Source organism: Marmota monax, unplaced genomic scaffold, assembly GCF_021218885.2.
Source record: "Marmota monax isolate L192 unplaced genomic scaffold, Marmota_monax_Labrador192_F-V1.1 WCK01_AAM20220418_F8-fsc00247, whole genome shotgun sequence".
Taxonomy (NCBI): Eukaryota; Metazoa; Chordata; class Mammalia; order Rodentia; family Sciuridae; genus Marmota; species Marmota monax.
The window spans coordinates 453,652-471,031 of NW_026694880.1; the positions used below are offsets into that span (position 1 = coordinate 453,652).

The window sequence follows — 17,380 nt, forward strand, 5'->3', positions numbered from 1 at the left end:
AAAGATCCTGTCACTGAACTTCTTCTTTTTTTATAATTAAGTCTTTATGATTATATTTAATACTTAGGTTCATCCTGATAAACTCAGACATACATGGGAATTGATTTCAGTTTACGATTGCCCCTTTTCCCTCCCATCTCCCCTGCTCCCCTAATACTGAACATCTTGAAACAGAAATCCTTCCTATCCTCTGTAAATCCCGCCAACATCTAGTTTAAATGTGTGCAATCATTCATTTATTTAATAAATATGTATTAACCGACCACTGGTGCAACAGGCACTATACTGGAGGCACAGAAGAAAATAAAACAGAGAAATTTTCTGTCATTCTGGTGCTTATGTCTCAATTGTGGAGTTAAAGAATTTGTTATTTAATCATATAATATTAGGATAGCAAATACAGTGTGGAAGCAAAAGGTGCTGAGTGAGAGCACCCAGGAGGCTGTACCTAACTTGTGGAGTCAAAGAAGCCTTCTTGAGGTTTTATAAAGCATGCTGTGTGTTTTATCTTGTTATTTTCATGATTCAGTCAAAATATTCACCTCAGAATCTGAATGTCTGAGAGCTGAGGGAAGTGATGAGGGATTAACTAGTGAGAAAAGTTATAGGAAAGCATTCCAAGCAGAGGAAGTAGAATATCAGTCATCATCTTGTCTCACTTTATAAAAGACAATACAATAAGTCCCTCATACCTCCCAATCTGTAACTGGCACCCAATTTCCATGATAAGCAGGGGGAAATTACTGGTATTGAACACAAGCATGTATCAGATTTCTCATATAGCATATTATATCATGCAATTTTGACCTTTACAATAGTACTGAGATATTTCAGTATTGCAAATAAGTATGGTTGATTATGTCTTGGTTTGCTCAGTATAATATCATTTCATGCCTGTTATCCTAGGATGATTACTAAGAGTGCCCCCTTTCACTCTCAAGAGTGTTCCAATTTGACATATTTCTATGGTCGTTAATAAATGAAGTTCAGAGAGATTAAGAATCAGCCTATAGGGCTGGGGTTGTGGCTCAGTGGTAGAGCGCTTGCCTAGCACATGTGAGGAACTGGGTCAGCACCACATAAAAAAATAAATGAGTAAAATAAAGTTAAAAAAAGAAAGAATCAGCCTTAAATGACTAGAGAGCACCGTCATGATATGTCAACCAGTAGTATTGGATCTGAAACTCATGGAGTTCTCTACACTGTAAGTGGTTTTAGACTCTACTCTTTTTATTGCTCTCTTATTCTTTCCTTCAAGACTGAGTACCCAAAGACAAAATTGGCTTCCTGATATTTGCCTCTATTAATTCTGCTGAAAGCCACATATTTCAATAAAATGTGAATGAAAAGAAATGATAAATTAACATCAAGTACAAAATATGTATTAGTAGTAGTCTGTTCTTGATAAACACATCTTTGCACTTCTGTGTAGCTTGTTCCTTCTCATGTGATTGCTTCAGGAAGTCAAGATGTGACTCAAATGACAAAACATTGGTGATCTGTGTTCTTTTCTGTGACATGCTACTCTGTAAGCTGTGGAGATTCATGAGTCATCTTGGTGACCAGAGCCTGAATGTAAAGAACTTAGAGCTATTTTTTTCTGTTCATCATAATTGGGATTTAACACAGGGGCCTCTCTACCACTGAGCAATATCTCCAACCCTTTCATTTTTAATTTTGGGTCTCATTAAATTGCCTAGGCTGGCCTCAACCTTGTGATCCTCTTGCTTCAGCCTCACTCATCACTGGGATTAGAGGTATGAGCCACCAAGGCTTGCTAGAGTTTTTAAAAATAATCAGTCAAACTTTTTACTATTTGAGCTGTTTTAATAACACTTTTGAACACAGTTTTCATCTTGAGTAAAACTGGGTAATAGAGATAAAATGTTTTCTGTGAAATATGATGAAAACTTTTGCAAGCATTCTTCATATGGTAATATACTAGGAACATAAAAAAAGTTGCTGTTGCTTCCTCTTTTATTTTAAATAAAAAAATCAGATTATACCAAAGTCATATTGAAAATAAATATTGTATTGTCAGTTCTCTCATAGAATTATGGTGTTACCTCAAAGATGCTAGCTTCATTCTATCCACTTAATAACAAGATTTCATAAATTATATTGTGTGTCAAAATTTAAGGTTCCCTTATGATGCATATAGAAATGATTCACTGTAGAATCTCTGAGCATTTCCATTAAATGACATGCTTTACTTCTGACCATTTTCCATATACCTTATTTGCCTCTCTTTGAATGTATTTCCAGATCATCCAATTAATTCATCATCCATTCTTTCAATTCATTTTCCTGTGCTGCTGACTGTGGTGTACAAAAACTACTGCTGGCACAACTGACTTTATTGTTGAAATAATGTGCCACCTCTCCCTCTTCTTGAAATGCAGAGAAAAATGTGCTGATCTGTATCTGTCTCACTGTGCACTCTGTCTAACCAGGACATGTATAGAATTTCATTTAGTAATTTTGTAGAATGTCTCTTTCTCCAAACTACCTTCTTTTCATGCATTCATTAAATATCATGGTAGAAAGGAGACGTTATGGACTGTCCAATTCAGCAGTTCAAACTGTGAGTGGGATGATGGTGTACATTGTGCAGGCAATGGGTTCTGTTGTCAAATAAATATGGGAAATTATGGGCTAAGCAAAGTTTTAAAAGCTTCTTTCCTGGGACACTCCTCTAAACAGGATTTGGAATGTACCAGCTACTACATTAATTTGGCCAAGAAACACTTTCTCACTATTCCTCTTGTAAGACTGGTATTCTAAGGAGAGCACATTGAATAATAGTGACCTAAAACTCATTTAATGAAAAAAGTGCCCTGAAAAATTGAGACTCACTCGAATATCATTTGTTATTTGGTGGAAAATCTATAACCAAGACCTATTTTGTCTGCTTCTGACATCCTATGGTGCTGAGCGCTATTGTCTCTTTCTAGATATATTTGCATGTAAGAGTGGTAGAGTGGGAGCTGATTGCAGTTACTTCTTATCCAATACTTTATTTAAACCCTATGTCTTTGGCACTCAGTAAGTATCTGTGGGATTCAGTTATACTGTTCCAGTTGTACTGAGAACTGAGATTAGGATGATTCTGTTTTCTTCTGGACAGTCAATTCAAAGTTTACCATTTTCATTGGAATAAAATATGTTTAAGAAATGTCCACAAATAAAGAAATCACTCTCAGTCATTGGTTGATTGGACAAATATTTATTGATTACCTATATATGCCACAAACTACTCTAAATGCCACAAAAATAGCAGTAACGAAAACCAAATCCTTGACTTCATGAAGCTTAAAATCCAAGGAAGGGAATCAGATCATAAACACACATCAGTAAATGCTCTGGAGAGAAATATGTGCTAAGAGGTATAGAGAGGGTTGGCAATGGCAAGGGATTGGGGTTGTAATTTAAATAGGGTGGTAAGGGATGCTTTATGGTCATCATGACATTTGAGCAGATGCATGAGGAAATGAAGAAACAAGCCAGAGAAGAACATGCCAGCAAGTGGGATTAGCATGTTCTAGGAATGCATAAAGGTCATTGTGGCTGGAAGTGAGGAAGAGAGTGGTAGGAATCAGATCATGTTGGGCTGTAGGCCATTATAAAGACTATGGCTAGTGGAATGAATCTGACATAAATTTCCTATGTATTTATGTGAATACACCAGTGTGAATCTCCACATCATGTACATCCACAAGACTGGGGTCCTAACTAGAATAAATATATTGCATGCTTGTAAAATTGTATAAAAATGGATTCTACTGTCATGTGTAACTAAAAGGAATAAGCAACAACAACAAAAAAGACTTTGGCTCATATTCTGGGTGACAAGGGAAGACACTGGAGGCTTCTGCCTAGAGAAGTGACATGGCCAGACTTACGTTATAAAAGGCTTGATCTTGTGATCCTGTGGAAGAGGTAACATTGCTGATCTGAGATGGAGATTGACAGGCAGGGTGTTTACTAGAGAGTGCTCGTGGGAGTAATACCTGTGGGAGAAGGGACCGAGGCAAGAGGGAGAAATGGGAATAGCATGTTGTCTCGAAGCCTAACTGACTTTATGAGGAACTCTGAAACTGGGATTGCCCTTCAGAGTGGCTCCAAACTCTAGTGAGGGTGCCAGCCTTTATACAGGTGTCTCTGAGGAGGGGAGTGGCTTTTGACAACCAGCTTGGTTCAACTGAGAGGAACTCCTGGACAGGGCTGGCAGCTGAGCATCCCTCAGCATTCCCAGAAGCTGGGGGGTCAGTCCTTCAGCCAGCAGAGAATGAGAGGGATGGTTTGTCAGAGCATCCACTGTAGGAGGAAATGTGGAAGTGGGAGACCATTTAGGGGCAGTGATTCAGGAGGGAGATAATGATTGGTCCTGCTACTAGGATGTTAGTAGCAAGATACATTCATTTTCTGGATTTATTTTGAAAGGAGAGCCAACAGGATGTACTGATATATTCATGGGGGCTTTCTGAGAAATCAAGAAAAAATCAGTATAATAAATATAAACCTATGATTTCTGCCCAAACAACTAGTAACAGTACCTATTTTCAGGTAGAAATAGGAAGAAATAAGTAGACCCTATGTACTGAGGTAGGGAAGATTTGGGGGTTATGGAAAAGTTTTAGGAGAAATGAAACTAATTCAGCTTTAGACAAAATGATTTTCAAACATCTATGAGATAACCAACTCAAGATGTTAGTGATATGTGAAACCATCCAGGCTGAGAAATAAGTTGGAACTTATTGGCTTCTCAAAGCTATTTAAAGCTAAGGAACTGAATGGAATTACCCAAGAAATGACTGCTGGGCTATTTCAAAGCTTAGGATCTAGGGTCATAAAGCATAGAAAGCTGTCCAGTGGATAGGATGAGGACCAAGAGGAAATGATCAGAAGCCAAGCAAAGAAGGGCAGACTGAACCACATCTTCTGTATGGATAAACGTTTTTTTAACAATATCTCTGTTCCTCTTTCAAATTCTATCATATGTACGGTTTGTTCATTTCTTCTGAATATCTAATCATGTCCATTTCTTCTATCTGAATATGTGAAATGCTTACAAGTTAGATTTAATTGACAGTTTCTTATTAACCAAGGAAGGCTAGGACTGTTGATTTTAATAAGGTGGGTATTCCCCAAGGATAATAGAAACTACAAGCTGTAATAACTGAGGTAGAAGCAATCCAGATGTCCAAACAAAATGAAGGCAAACTAATTCTATGATGGAATCTCACTCACCTTTGATGAGATGTCAGGATTCACTTTAAATATTATGCACACAGATCTGAGTCTGCAAATTGGGACAAGCCTGATTGGGGCCCTTGGAGTGATCTATTACCTAGGAGGCAGGGATCCAAACTCCTGGTGCTTACTATCTCCCAAGGGAGAAAATAAAACCACCCAGGGCTGAAACAGAATAATTGTCTTAATTATAGTCACCAAACATGGGACCAGGAGTGCTGAAGCTAAGAATGAAACATCTCTGGGGACAGCCTGAGACCACTTCCTCACACAGCCTCTATCACCTTTTACCCTCTTCTAACTTCACCCACTGCGGTTATCACTTGTGATGGTGGCTCAGTCATGAGACTATAAGCCATGTTGTAGGATAGTGTCTAACATTCAACAGATGTATATGAAAACAAGTAAATGATACTTCTGTTCCCTTCTGTTATCAAACACGAGGCCTTGGAGTAGACAAATGGCCATACAAATAACCTTGGCAGCTGGATCTCTTCAATCACATACTTCTTGACAATCTTGTTAAGGCGCCATCTATTTTTTTCCTCAAACTTTTGTTTCCCATGTCAGGAAGAGAGATTATTTGTTCTATATTATGCATTTTAAAAGCAATATCTTAAGAGCTTTTTGTCTTGAAGATCTTACAGTAATGTCTGTTTAGTAAGAAGGGTGAAAGATGCCTGCTTCCACTATAAATAATGCCAGACTTTAGAAGGAATTTTGGATTGTATTTGTTTATTGCAAACTTCAACACACTTTACTTTCTTTTGGAAGATTATTCACCAGAGCAGTGGGAAAGAGACCATTACAACACTGTGTTTATAAAATGTTTAGGGTCTTGAAGATACCCTTGTTAACACTTCTTGCATAGAATGGTGTTTGTAATTGATACAGAGATGATACCCTTCTCCCTGCCCCAAGTAAATTATATTGCCTTTATCATCCAAGACCACGGTTGGTTTCACCAGGTGCCAACACTTTCTACATAAATGAGAATGGATCCTAGAGAAATTACCCTACATACATATGCTCTCTGAGGCTATATGTAGTTACCAACCAGAGGGCTAACCCATGGTGTTATGAGGTGCCACCATTATGTTTTTTTTTCTCTTTTTAGCTTTTTATTTTGAAATAAAAAGTACAGCTAAGTTGCATGAATTGTGCTGAGAGTTTTCATATACTCTTTACCTAAACCTATCCATTTTTAGCATTTTAGCAGATTGTTTTATGATTTCCATTTCTTTCTTCCCTTCCTCTACTGTCTTGTGTGTCTAAACTCACATATACATCTACATTAAACCATTTGAGAGATTAGTTTGTATACATCATGCTTTTTTTAATTGCTTACTTGAGAGTTTATTCCTAAGAACAAGCATGCTTTCTTAGTTATCAAATTAAGGAAATTTAACCATATATACTGTTATGGAATTTAACTGTTTATTCACATTTCATAGGTTACCCTAAAATCCCAATGGCATTTCTTGTAGAAATAGATAAAGCAATCATGAAATTCATATGGAAAAATAAATGACCATTATGTTTTTATTTTAAGTAAAAATTATAGTCTCTATCATTATGCTAGTCTATAACACCAAAAATTATTAGCTGTGTTTGCCAAAAAGTTGCCAAAAAGATTGATAAAAGTAGATAAAAATATCAAAATAAGGGAGTGATTTAATTGGTTTTCATGCCGTAAAGGAATTCAAGGTAGAATTTGAGTAGGGCAAAAAGAAAGGTTATGTTTTCTTCTAAATTTGGTTGTGCCAGTTTGCCTAAATATTGCTATATGTTTTTAAAATTATTTTAGTTATAGATGAACACATACTTTCATTTTATTTATTTATTTTTATGTAGTGCTGAGGCAAGGGCACTACCACTGAGCTACAACTGCAGCTCCCTAAATTCCTATATGTTTAGGGGAGAGAATGAAAGAAAGAAAAGATTAGAGGGGGAAGAGCAGACAGACGAGGGAGAAGAGCATCACCATTATTTGAATCTACTTAAACAGAACCTGTTTTAGTCAGCTTTTTTGCTTCTATGAGTAAAAGATCTGACCAGATCAGTCAGCTTTTTCGTCAATGTGACAAAAAGACCCAACCAGCACAATCATAGAGGAAGAAAAGTTTATTTGCAGGCTCATGGTTTCAGAGGCCTTAAGTCAGTAGAAGGCGGGCTCCATTCCTAGGGGCTCTAAGTGAGGCAGGACATCATTGTGGGAGAGTGGTGGAGGGAAGAGTGGCTGGAGGAGGTGGGGATTGGGGGCATGGCTATGGGGTATAAATTTGTATCTGGTGAGTGGAGTCTCTCTCTCTCTCTGCTTCCTGGTCATCATGTGAACTGCTTTCCTCTGCCTCACTCTTCTGCCATGATGTTCTGCCTCACCTCAAGCCCTGAGGAATGGAGCTGGCTTTCTATGGACTGAGACCTCTGGAACCATGAGCCCACAAATAAATTTTTCCTCCTCTACAATTTTTTCTTGGTTGGGTCTTTTAATCAGAGTGGCGAAAAAGCTGACTGAAACAGAACTTTTGAAGAAGGACTGACTGGACTGCAACCTTCCCTCAGGGAGGCACACTCTAGAACTTCATAAGAATGGTTTCTGTGACTTATTGATGGTGCCCTTTTTGTTTTTTTTTTTTAAATTTCTCTCTCTATCTAGATATCTATCATCTAACTTCATTCCTATTCCTCACTGAATAAAGTTAAAAATCTTAATTCAAGATTTTTGATGATCTAGATTTAACCTACTTTTCTAGTTTTATTTGTTTTTATTCTCATTCATCTTACTTTTCAAATTGAAACACAATACCACTAACCAAGGTAACATGCATGATATATTTGCCTGATCTGGAGATATGGGTTCCTCATGCTGGATCTACTTGCAATCCTTACAAGAATCCTGTGAAATAAATACTATTCTTATCCATGTTGCACAGGTGAGAGGGCTGAGTCTTTGAGAGGTTCATAACTTGTCTGAGCTCCCACAGTCAGTGAATGATCTGACCCCAGGGTCCTGTGCTTTACAACTACACCTGCTACTTAGTGCTCTTGCTGTTCAGATAGATGCTTTCACCGCAGCATTTCTCTCTGCTTGAATGGAGAAAGTGCTATTCTAACCTGCCTTCATCTGTCACCATTCCCCTGTCCTTCTAAGTGCTGCCTAAGTGCCACCTTCTCCAATTACTCCACTCCAGGTGGCTGCAATCTCTCTCCCTTTAAAATTCCTCCAGTCAAATGTCACAAACCAGCTGTAGGGTGTCACCTGGGAATTTGTCGAAAATGCAGAATCTGAGGCCCCACCCCAGGTTTTATCAAGCAGAATTCACACTTCAAAACGTTCCCAGGTTGGGCTCCTAGGTTGGTTTATGTGTGCAGTAAAGTTTGAGAACTGTATCATAGGCTTTTGTCCCCCCACCACTTTTTATCTCTGTTATTTGTATACCGTTTGTAATTCTCAATAGGATTGTAAGGTTTTTGAGAACAGGAAGATATTAGATTCTTTTTTGTTTGGGGCATCCATAAATATACAGGACTTAGAAGAAGAAGACATATAATTTGTTTAATGATATAAAATAGCACTTATATTCAGAAACTTAGGTCACTTGTATGTCAAGAAGTACTATGTTATTTGGAATTGTTTTTCCCATTTGTTAATATAATTACTTGAAATTATTTTACTCAAAATGTTTTCATAAATCCAGGCCTTTAGTAACTATGAAAAATGTTACAAGGCACAATCTAGCTCTCTAAAGTATAATCTTCATTCCTCCATAGCCTTTGGTCTATACCTAGTCCTTTAGACACCGTATTTTTCACTGTCAAAACCCAATATAGATAGAACAGATTAGGAAAAAATCAATACTTGGAGAAAATAGAAATACTGAAAACCGATGACTGCAATCAATTTCACGTGTGAAATTTTGAGATTTGTCTGTCTGCAGTCAAGATACTCGCTGTCTTCCAGGAACTTTGGAATGAAATTTTTGTTTTGACAACTATTTGATTCCAAGGTTTATTTTAGAGCTAATTTTGTTAACAGCAAAACTTCAGTCACCACAGATGCTCTATATCATTGCCTGCACTTTATACACCAAGGACTGATAATTGAACTTATTGATTCTTTGAAATATCACTGTGCTTTCTAGTTCTTTATTTAGCACAGTGTTTGCACCTATTTGTACCTCTAAATGTTCTTTGTGAGTCTGACCAACTGATCACTGAGATTGGCAGATGCTAGAGCCCTTTAGTCAGCTTCTCATTGCTGCACAATCTGGCTTCTCTTTTCCTTCACAGAATATATAATTGGAAACATGCATGACAAGAAAAGAGGGCAAACACATATAGGTGGTAATTTTTTTTTTTTATTTTTACTTCTACTGATGCCAGTATGACCTCTCATGAAGTTCCAAATCTAAAGAATTGTCAAAGCATAAATCTGGTCTTTGGATCGAAAAAAAAAAAATTCAATTCAGGGAGGATTCTGCTTTACCTCTTTTTAAAATTCCCTTTTTTTCTATGTGAGTGTGTGTGTGTGTTGTTTTAGTAACAGGCTCTCTTCCCACCTCAGTCATTGGTTTGCTCAGTCTCTTATGTGATGAATCAATGCTTCCAGAACAGGGGCTTCTGAGTGACTGCGGGAACAATTACTTCCAAATGAACTCGTGCATCTTAGCAGGGAGCATTCAGACCATACCCCAGGTAAAAGGAAGCCTTTGCTTCATGCTTTTAATAACTTTTAAAAGCAGCGCACTGTGTTCCTGGCGTTTGCTGCAAGAGGGTGTGAGGGAGAGCTATCCGGGTGTTGATAGATTTGTCTGTATAGCAAAATGAAATGCTATCTACAGTTAAAGGATGAACTGCTGAAGGTAAAACTGCTCATTGGGCAAAGACAATACTCAGGACTGCCTTGGGCATCATGTTAATGCTAACATACCTCATACTGCCTCTTCTCAGTAAGGGGCTGGTGGCCATGTGTGAGTGCGGATGTCAACATTGGAAGGATGAGAACTTTCAGGGAAATTTGGGAAGGGAGGCATTACAGCCTGAATCTGAGCAAAGGAGCAGTTAGCCTGCATGGCATTGGTGAAAACAATTTTTCAAATTATAGGGCTGTCTGGTGAGAAGGTGTCAGTTTTAGAGATAGTGAGCATTTCAAAGCATATTTAGGAAAATATTTTAATCCTTTCAGTACTTGTTTCTAATACTAAAATAGTTTCCCTATGATAGGAACTAAGATGATTAAACGGCATTGGCAACGGAAAGTGTTAATTGCCAATTAACAAGTGCAGTGCTATTAACTTGCATCTGTTTTTGCTTTATGAGGAAAATGATTTTTCATCACCATAGCAATTCATTTTGGGGCTCCATTGGAACTTGGCCACACAGTGTGCAGTAAATAGCAAATATATATATTTTTTTCTTTCCTGAACAAGGGATTCAAAAGTCTACTAGCTAACATGTGGTTCTTCATCTGATTATTGCATAGCGTGGTTAGTGTACTTTCAAATTCTTTTCCATCTGAAATTCTTTACAAATGCATATTTGATTTTTGTTAAGATGAGAGGATGCCAAGCAAAGGTTCTGGAAAGAGCCCCATGCTAATTTTGTACCATTAGCTTAAAAGTAATAACAAACAATTGCCATTTTGATGATAATTCTTCTAAGGATATATATGTGTGCATGGGAATTTATCCCTGATCTTTTAACTCCCCAACAGTAATCCGGGAAGATGAATAAGTCTTTAGTCCTATTATATTTTCTATTTTTATGTTTTCTGGAATGACATCATATATTAGTTCAACTAAAGTAAGAAATCATTTTCCTACACTGGCCCAGAAATTGTTCATAGGACATGGATGTTTCTGTAAGAAAATATAACAGTAAGGTAGAAGGAAATAATTTTGCTTCTATTCAGTCTCCTCCAATCTCAGCATGTGGCTCTGTTTAGAAATTTCTTTGAAGGTATTGTAATAAAAGCTCACCTTATTCTTTGAAGCATCAGTTTTCATTCATATTTCATTTCTGTATTATTCACTAAGATTATAGCCATCAACCTTTAAAAAGTATACAGTTTGTGATATGTCAATTGTGGTACTCTATTTGTATTTTAAATTTTATGCTTGTGCAAGCCATTTGAAAAAGTAAATTTTCATCATCGTGTGTATTTTAGAAGGTCAAGCTCCTTTTTATGATGGTTGTATGTATTTTGAAGCATGGGATGCTCATATGGAAGCCTTTCACATATCACTATTTAAGTTTCATTTGGATAGACCTAAAACAGGCTGATGGGTATCATGTGAGAAGGTGAGGTCTATCTGCACAACCTCAGGGCAAGGTCATAGTTTCACCTCTTCTTCCCAAAGGTTTACTTTTATTTTGTGCTCAAATGAAATTCAAGATGGGTTATTTGAGCTATACTTGGTGATTTACTTACCCAAACCACTCTCCATTCCATCAGGATATTGATAAGATTAGTCATGTAAAGAAACCTTCCCATAAATTAACATCTAACAAGTCCACAGTATTGTGAATTGCTGATCAGCCTGGGGGGGGTGTCCCTAAGCCTCACAAGGGATTTGATGTTCCTTTTTACAAAGGAAAGTAGTGATTTACTGCTTCTGATGAGGAGCTGCCACCTAGGAATTGGGACATGACGGTAACAAGGGAATAAAGGCAGAAAGGAATGTTGAAAAATGAAAATTGTTTCAGAAGGGTTTGTCTGTCTGCTTTATACACCTTAAGGAATATACATTGTTTCTACAAGGCATAGGTATTCTAGTTAGCAGGAAGTTATACCATATAACCAATGATCCAGGTTATTTCACTTGGCCTATCTAGAATGTGGGTGAAACCTATTAGAAGGATATTCAGTCCTCCTTGTTTGATTTCATGCTCCAAAAGAATGTCTTTAATGAATAATCTAGTGTTCCATGTATTCTGTTTTGGGGACACTTCTGACCCCAGTGTCACACTTATCCAAGATTGTGCTGCTGTGCTGTCAGTCTGTCTGCCTGATGGTGCTATCACCCAGTGCAGCTTTTCTTTTCACAAAGATGGCCTTGTTGACCTTCTTGCCTCACAGTTTCTTGACCTTTATAAGCTCTGTGCCCTTCTTCTCCCATATTTTTCTCAGGACTGAAGTTTAGACTCCATAATCATCCAAATCACCATTCTTCTAATGATTAAACCCTCATGTACCATGTTATAACCTCAGAGAATTCTCTCAAATAGTTACCACTGTATCAGATCTATTTTCTGAGCCATAGACCTCTAGATATTTGAACTTGAGATCTTCCTTCCTTATGGATTCAAACTGAACTCTGCAGTTGATAATGTGCTCAATTCACACAAATATCCTTAATTTCTTTACACTCACAAAATCCTTCTCCTGAAACTACCTCCAAATATAAACTCTATAAATGCCTTGATTTACTTTCTCTGTTCCTTGGACAGTCAGGTCAGCATCATCCCAGAGACTACTGAACAGCCAAGCAACTCACTACAGATTCCTGGATTTAATTTGGGCTGGGTATTCAGTAAAGTCTGTCAGTCCCTTTGTTTTGGGGAAGGTCTCTTTCCCACTGTGGGCCATGATGCTTCAGGCCTTTCCATCTTCCTTAAGATGTGCATGCCATCTGTACTAGTTCTTTCTCATCTGTTGGTGCATGTAATGGCAGAGTTTCAGAGGTTCAACCATGGACCTCTTTTTCCTATTTGTATTTACTCTCTTGCTGGCATCATCTAGTCTCCTGATTTTAAATACCATCCAGAGTAAGCAACACAAACAATTTTACCTCCAGCACAGATTTTCCTCTAAATTTCACTCTCCTACCCACATTTCCAACTTGAATGTATATTGGGCATATCAAATTTGATCTTTTTCCTTTAAATTAGGGCCAGACTCAAACACTTCTCACTACAATCATTGCAGAAATCCAAGTATAAGCCACTGTTCTATCTCCCATGTGTTATGTTAATAATCTCATGGCAAGTCTTCATGGTACTTATGAAACTACTGTATTTTACTATATGTTTTATGTATTTATTTGTTTACTAGCTGCCTTCCTTCATGAGAAAGTAAACTCCTTGAGGGTGGGGACTTTTGTTCACCCAATCACTGAAATAGTGCTTGGCATTTAGTAGGCATTTAATAAGACTTTGTGGAGTAAACAAAAGTGAATAGATAGCCATGTGTTCAAATGAAAGGTGATTTTAGTGACAGCATAGTCGCAGGACTAAAGACCGTGGAAAAGGGCAGAGATTCAGCTAGATAAGAAGGTGTGATACTGACCTTCAATGGTGTGGGTGAAATGGGAAACCAAGTCACCAGCTCAGAGTGAAAATGGGGAATATGTTAAAGGTTTGAAGAAAGGGAAAAAGGTGTGAAAGAGTTTTCTAGGTCGGTGGAAGAGTGAATGGGATATGAAAGTAAATTATGATTGTGGAACAGCATTGAGGAGGAGGCTTGAGGCTCAGAGTTAGACATTTGAAGTGAGACCAGTAAGGATGGTTATTTGTATTTCTCTTAGCCATGTGTATCTCCTGATGCAGGAATAGAGTAGATAGAAGGTTCGAATTAGTAAGGACTGTGATTTCATGGGATGACGATGTAAGAGAGGTCAAGGCATTTGAGGGTACCCAAGGGATTAATTGTGGTCAGTTGGTCAATTTTTATTGAGACTAGTTAAAAAGATATTGTAGGAAAACATGATGTTGGAAAAATCAAGTAGATGTTGGAGTACTAGAGCGAGTGATTTGGAGAGTATAGGAAGTGGTGGTCAGAGAATAAAAGAATTGTAAAGGGTATGAAGCTAGTGATCTAGGCTAGAAATGTGAGAAGCAAGAAAGAATAAAGGTCAAGGAAACACAATATTAGAAAAATTATCCCTTAAAACATTATATTGAGGATTTTTAAAAGCCTAATTTTGGAAAGAATAGCATTGATCCAGAAACATCTTCAAGGAAAGAAGGGCTTAAGGTACGGGTGGGCAGATGGCTGCTACTGGGACATGTATGAATGGAAAAGACTGATGACATGGGGTTCAAAGCTAGAAGTGCTTAGGTAAGAGAGAAAAAGAATGGTCTGGAAGCAAAAATAAAGTAATAATAATAATAATAATAATAATAATAATAATAATAATAATAGGCAAAGAGAATATATATCCTCCATCCAGGCAGTGGTACAGAAGTGTGAGAGAAAATGCCACCACTGTGAGAGATTCTTGGGGAGATAGACCTTCAGAGAGAAGCATGTTTGTGTTAGAATGAGAAAGTAAAGGAAATATTTAGAAAAGTTAAGGGCAAGTAGGGTTTTATAATGGCTGACAGGATACCAGGAAGTGCACAGTGAAATAGTTTCAAGACTTGGAGCAGGAGGCAAGATAGGAACAAAACTGGGGATGGGCAAAGCATTTAAGCAGCAAGGAATGACCTAGAACCCCGGCTTCTCATGGGCACTAATGTGAACCAGGTTAAAGATCATCCCTATAAGGACATACAGTCTGAGGGGTCCCAGGCATGTATCTTCTGAGGAAGGCATGGAGATAGCATAGGGGCAGTGCTATTTTGACTACAGGGGGCCTATTTTATCATGAAAATTAGTTAGATCAAAAGTGATTCTGCTGGGCTCGGTGGAACATGCCTGTAATCCCAGTGGCTGCATAGGCTGAGGCAGGGGGATCCTGAGTTCAAAGCCAGCCTCAGCAACAGTGAGGTGCTAAACAACTCAGTGAGACCCTGTCTCTAAATAAAATACAAAATAGGGCTAGGGATGTGGCTCAGTTGAGTGCCCCTGAGTTCAATCCTGGGAACCCTCCTCCAAAAAAGGTAGGCTGAATTCTGGGGGTCTGAACTCTGGGACACTCAACCACTGAGCCACATCCCCAGCCCTATTTTGTATTTTATTTAGAGACAGGGTCTTACTGAGTTGCTAATGCCCCCGTGCCCGACTATTCTCAACTCTTTTGAGTCGATATCCTATTGTTTACTGTTCTCAGTATTCTTTACTATTCCCATGCACTTCCCACTCTTCCCATTTCCTCCGCCACACAACATTCATGTCTTTAAACGTCTTAGGTCACTTACTGTAGTCTCAAAGGAGACCCCTGTTCCTTCATTTGTTTCCTCATCTTCTTTTTCTGCTTTCTTCAGGATCTTGCTCCCCTTTCCTTCTCTGCAGGACTTTCCAACTGTCTGAAGATACATTCAAATTTACTCCATTATAAGACCAACAGAGGCATCTCGTTGACTCTACTTTCCTAACTACTCTCAAACTCTGTCTTAACATCACATCCAAACTTCTAAAAAAAAAAAAATGTCTACATTGCTATTTCCTTTGCTTCCCTTCCAATTTAGTCCTCCGTTTATGGCTTTTGGCTTTGTATTTGTGATTTCGAATGCCTGATTCATCTATATAAAAATCTAATATGACCATGTCACCTCTCAATCAATACTGCTTAAATGGTTCTCTGATGCCAACAGGACAAAACCCAAGTTTGAGTCATACCCTTCTGTGATGCTTACCATCTTTCATTCATTAGCTTTTCCCAGCCTGGGGAGCCCTATGCTTCCTTTCACTGATACTTACATCTCAGGTGTTGCCTTTTATGACTTCCTGTTTTGGGTAGGAACCCCTTATCACTGCTTCCTTAGCATTCTGGGAGATACCTTTTTGGGTTTTTTTTAAATGAATAGTGTACAATTTCCTAGTTAGCCTTATATCCCCTGCTCCTGTGGACCTGCCATACAGCAAAGTCTTAATAAAATTATTTTTAATGAATTAAGAATAAGTGAAAGAAAAGGTATATCCTTCAGAGAAGACACTGTGGATAGGTAAGCTTTCAATAAATCCATAATTTAACATTCTTGAAAGTGATAAAAGTTGGAATTTTCTTGCATGCTTTTTGATCATGAGTCAATTAATGGAAACTGCTAACCTAGGATTAAGGGGATAAAAGTCAATTTTCAAACTGACCCGATACTGTATTTGTGGTGATTTCACGAAGGTAGAGATACCCTGTAAAGTTCTAGCTGATCAGCTTGCTAGCCCACTGAGTAATTACTATCCCTTACAGCAGGATCTTCCTGGGGTTGATTGCTTTCTTTGGTAATATAAAAGAAGTTCTGATATACTCTGACTATTTTTATGTTTTTTCTTTTAACAGCCATACTCATGATAAATGGGCAATTTATCAAAATAAATGAGATAAATATGATGGTATATAGAAAAATAGAGTCAAGATGAAATTTGACAAGGCTGAAAGTCTAATTTATTACATATCTCATAGGTCTCTTCTGGTGATTCTGAAGCTAAACCTCTGATCTTCACATTTGTCCCCACTGTCCGAAGATTACCAACCCACATTCAGTTGACTGACACTTCCAAATTCCTTGTTAAAATTCCCGAGGAACCAAGTGATAAGAGTCCAGAAACTGTAAATAGGGTAGGATTATTTTTATTCTTTTTTTTCCAAACAATTATGTTACATTGTCCATAAGAACGACTTGAAATTCTGTGTCAATGTTTATTTCCTCTGCTTAAAGTTAGATACTGAAATTTAAGGTTGATTAAAAATTTAATTATGAGATCTGCAGTGTAGCTCAGTGATAGAGTGCTTTTCTAGCATGTGCAAGACACTGGGTTTGTTCTCCAGCACTGAAAATATTATATATGTATATTATCTATTATATGTATAATTATATATATTATATATTTTTTATACATATGTATATGTATATATATAATTTTACACGAGAAGCCTAAATGTTACCAAATCCCATGTTTTCTCTAATGCATTTTTCTCAACTATCATTTTTCAGGGGGAGGGGCTACTAGGGGGCTGATCTCTGGGGCACTCAACCACTGAGCCACATCCCCATCCCTATTTTGTATTTTATTTAGAGACAGGGTATCAGTGAGTTGCTTAGTGCCTCACTTTAGAGACCCTGTCTCTAAATAAAATACAAAAAGCTGAGGCTGGCTTTGAACTCGTGATCCTCCTATCTCAGCCTACAAAGCCACTGGGATTACAGCATGTGCCCCTGTGCCTGACTATTCTGAACTCTTTTGAGTTGATATCCTATTCTCAGGAACAAATTCTGCATCCTGGCATCTTCTCCCAAATGCATC

The 17,380-nt window shown here is 37.7% G+C and overlaps 1 protein-coding gene across 17 annotated transcripts in view; it reads left to right on the forward strand.

Moving 5' to 3' along the window:
• Window positions 1–17,380, forward strand: part of Mlip (muscular LMNA interacting protein) — a 236,203-nt gene that overhangs the window by 88,459 nt on the left and 130,364 nt on the right. For 3 of the 17 annotated variants that reach the window (XM_058573405.1, XM_058573399.1, XM_058573402.1), the window contains exons 1-2: window positions 8,851–9,951; window positions 16,539–16,694. The exons of 2 other annotated variants lie outside the window; for them this stretch is intronic. In XM_058573405.1, the coding sequence (XP_058429388.1) occupies window positions 9,856–9,951; window positions 16,539–16,694 (252 nt within the window). In that variant the 5' untranslated portion in view covers window positions 8,851–9,855. Of the gene's footprint in view, window positions 1–8,849; window positions 9,952–16,538; window positions 16,695–17,380 lie in introns of those variants that run through there. 12 more of the 17 variants (XM_058573406.1, XM_058573403.1, XM_058573404.1 and 9 more) reach the window with 8 other exon arrangements.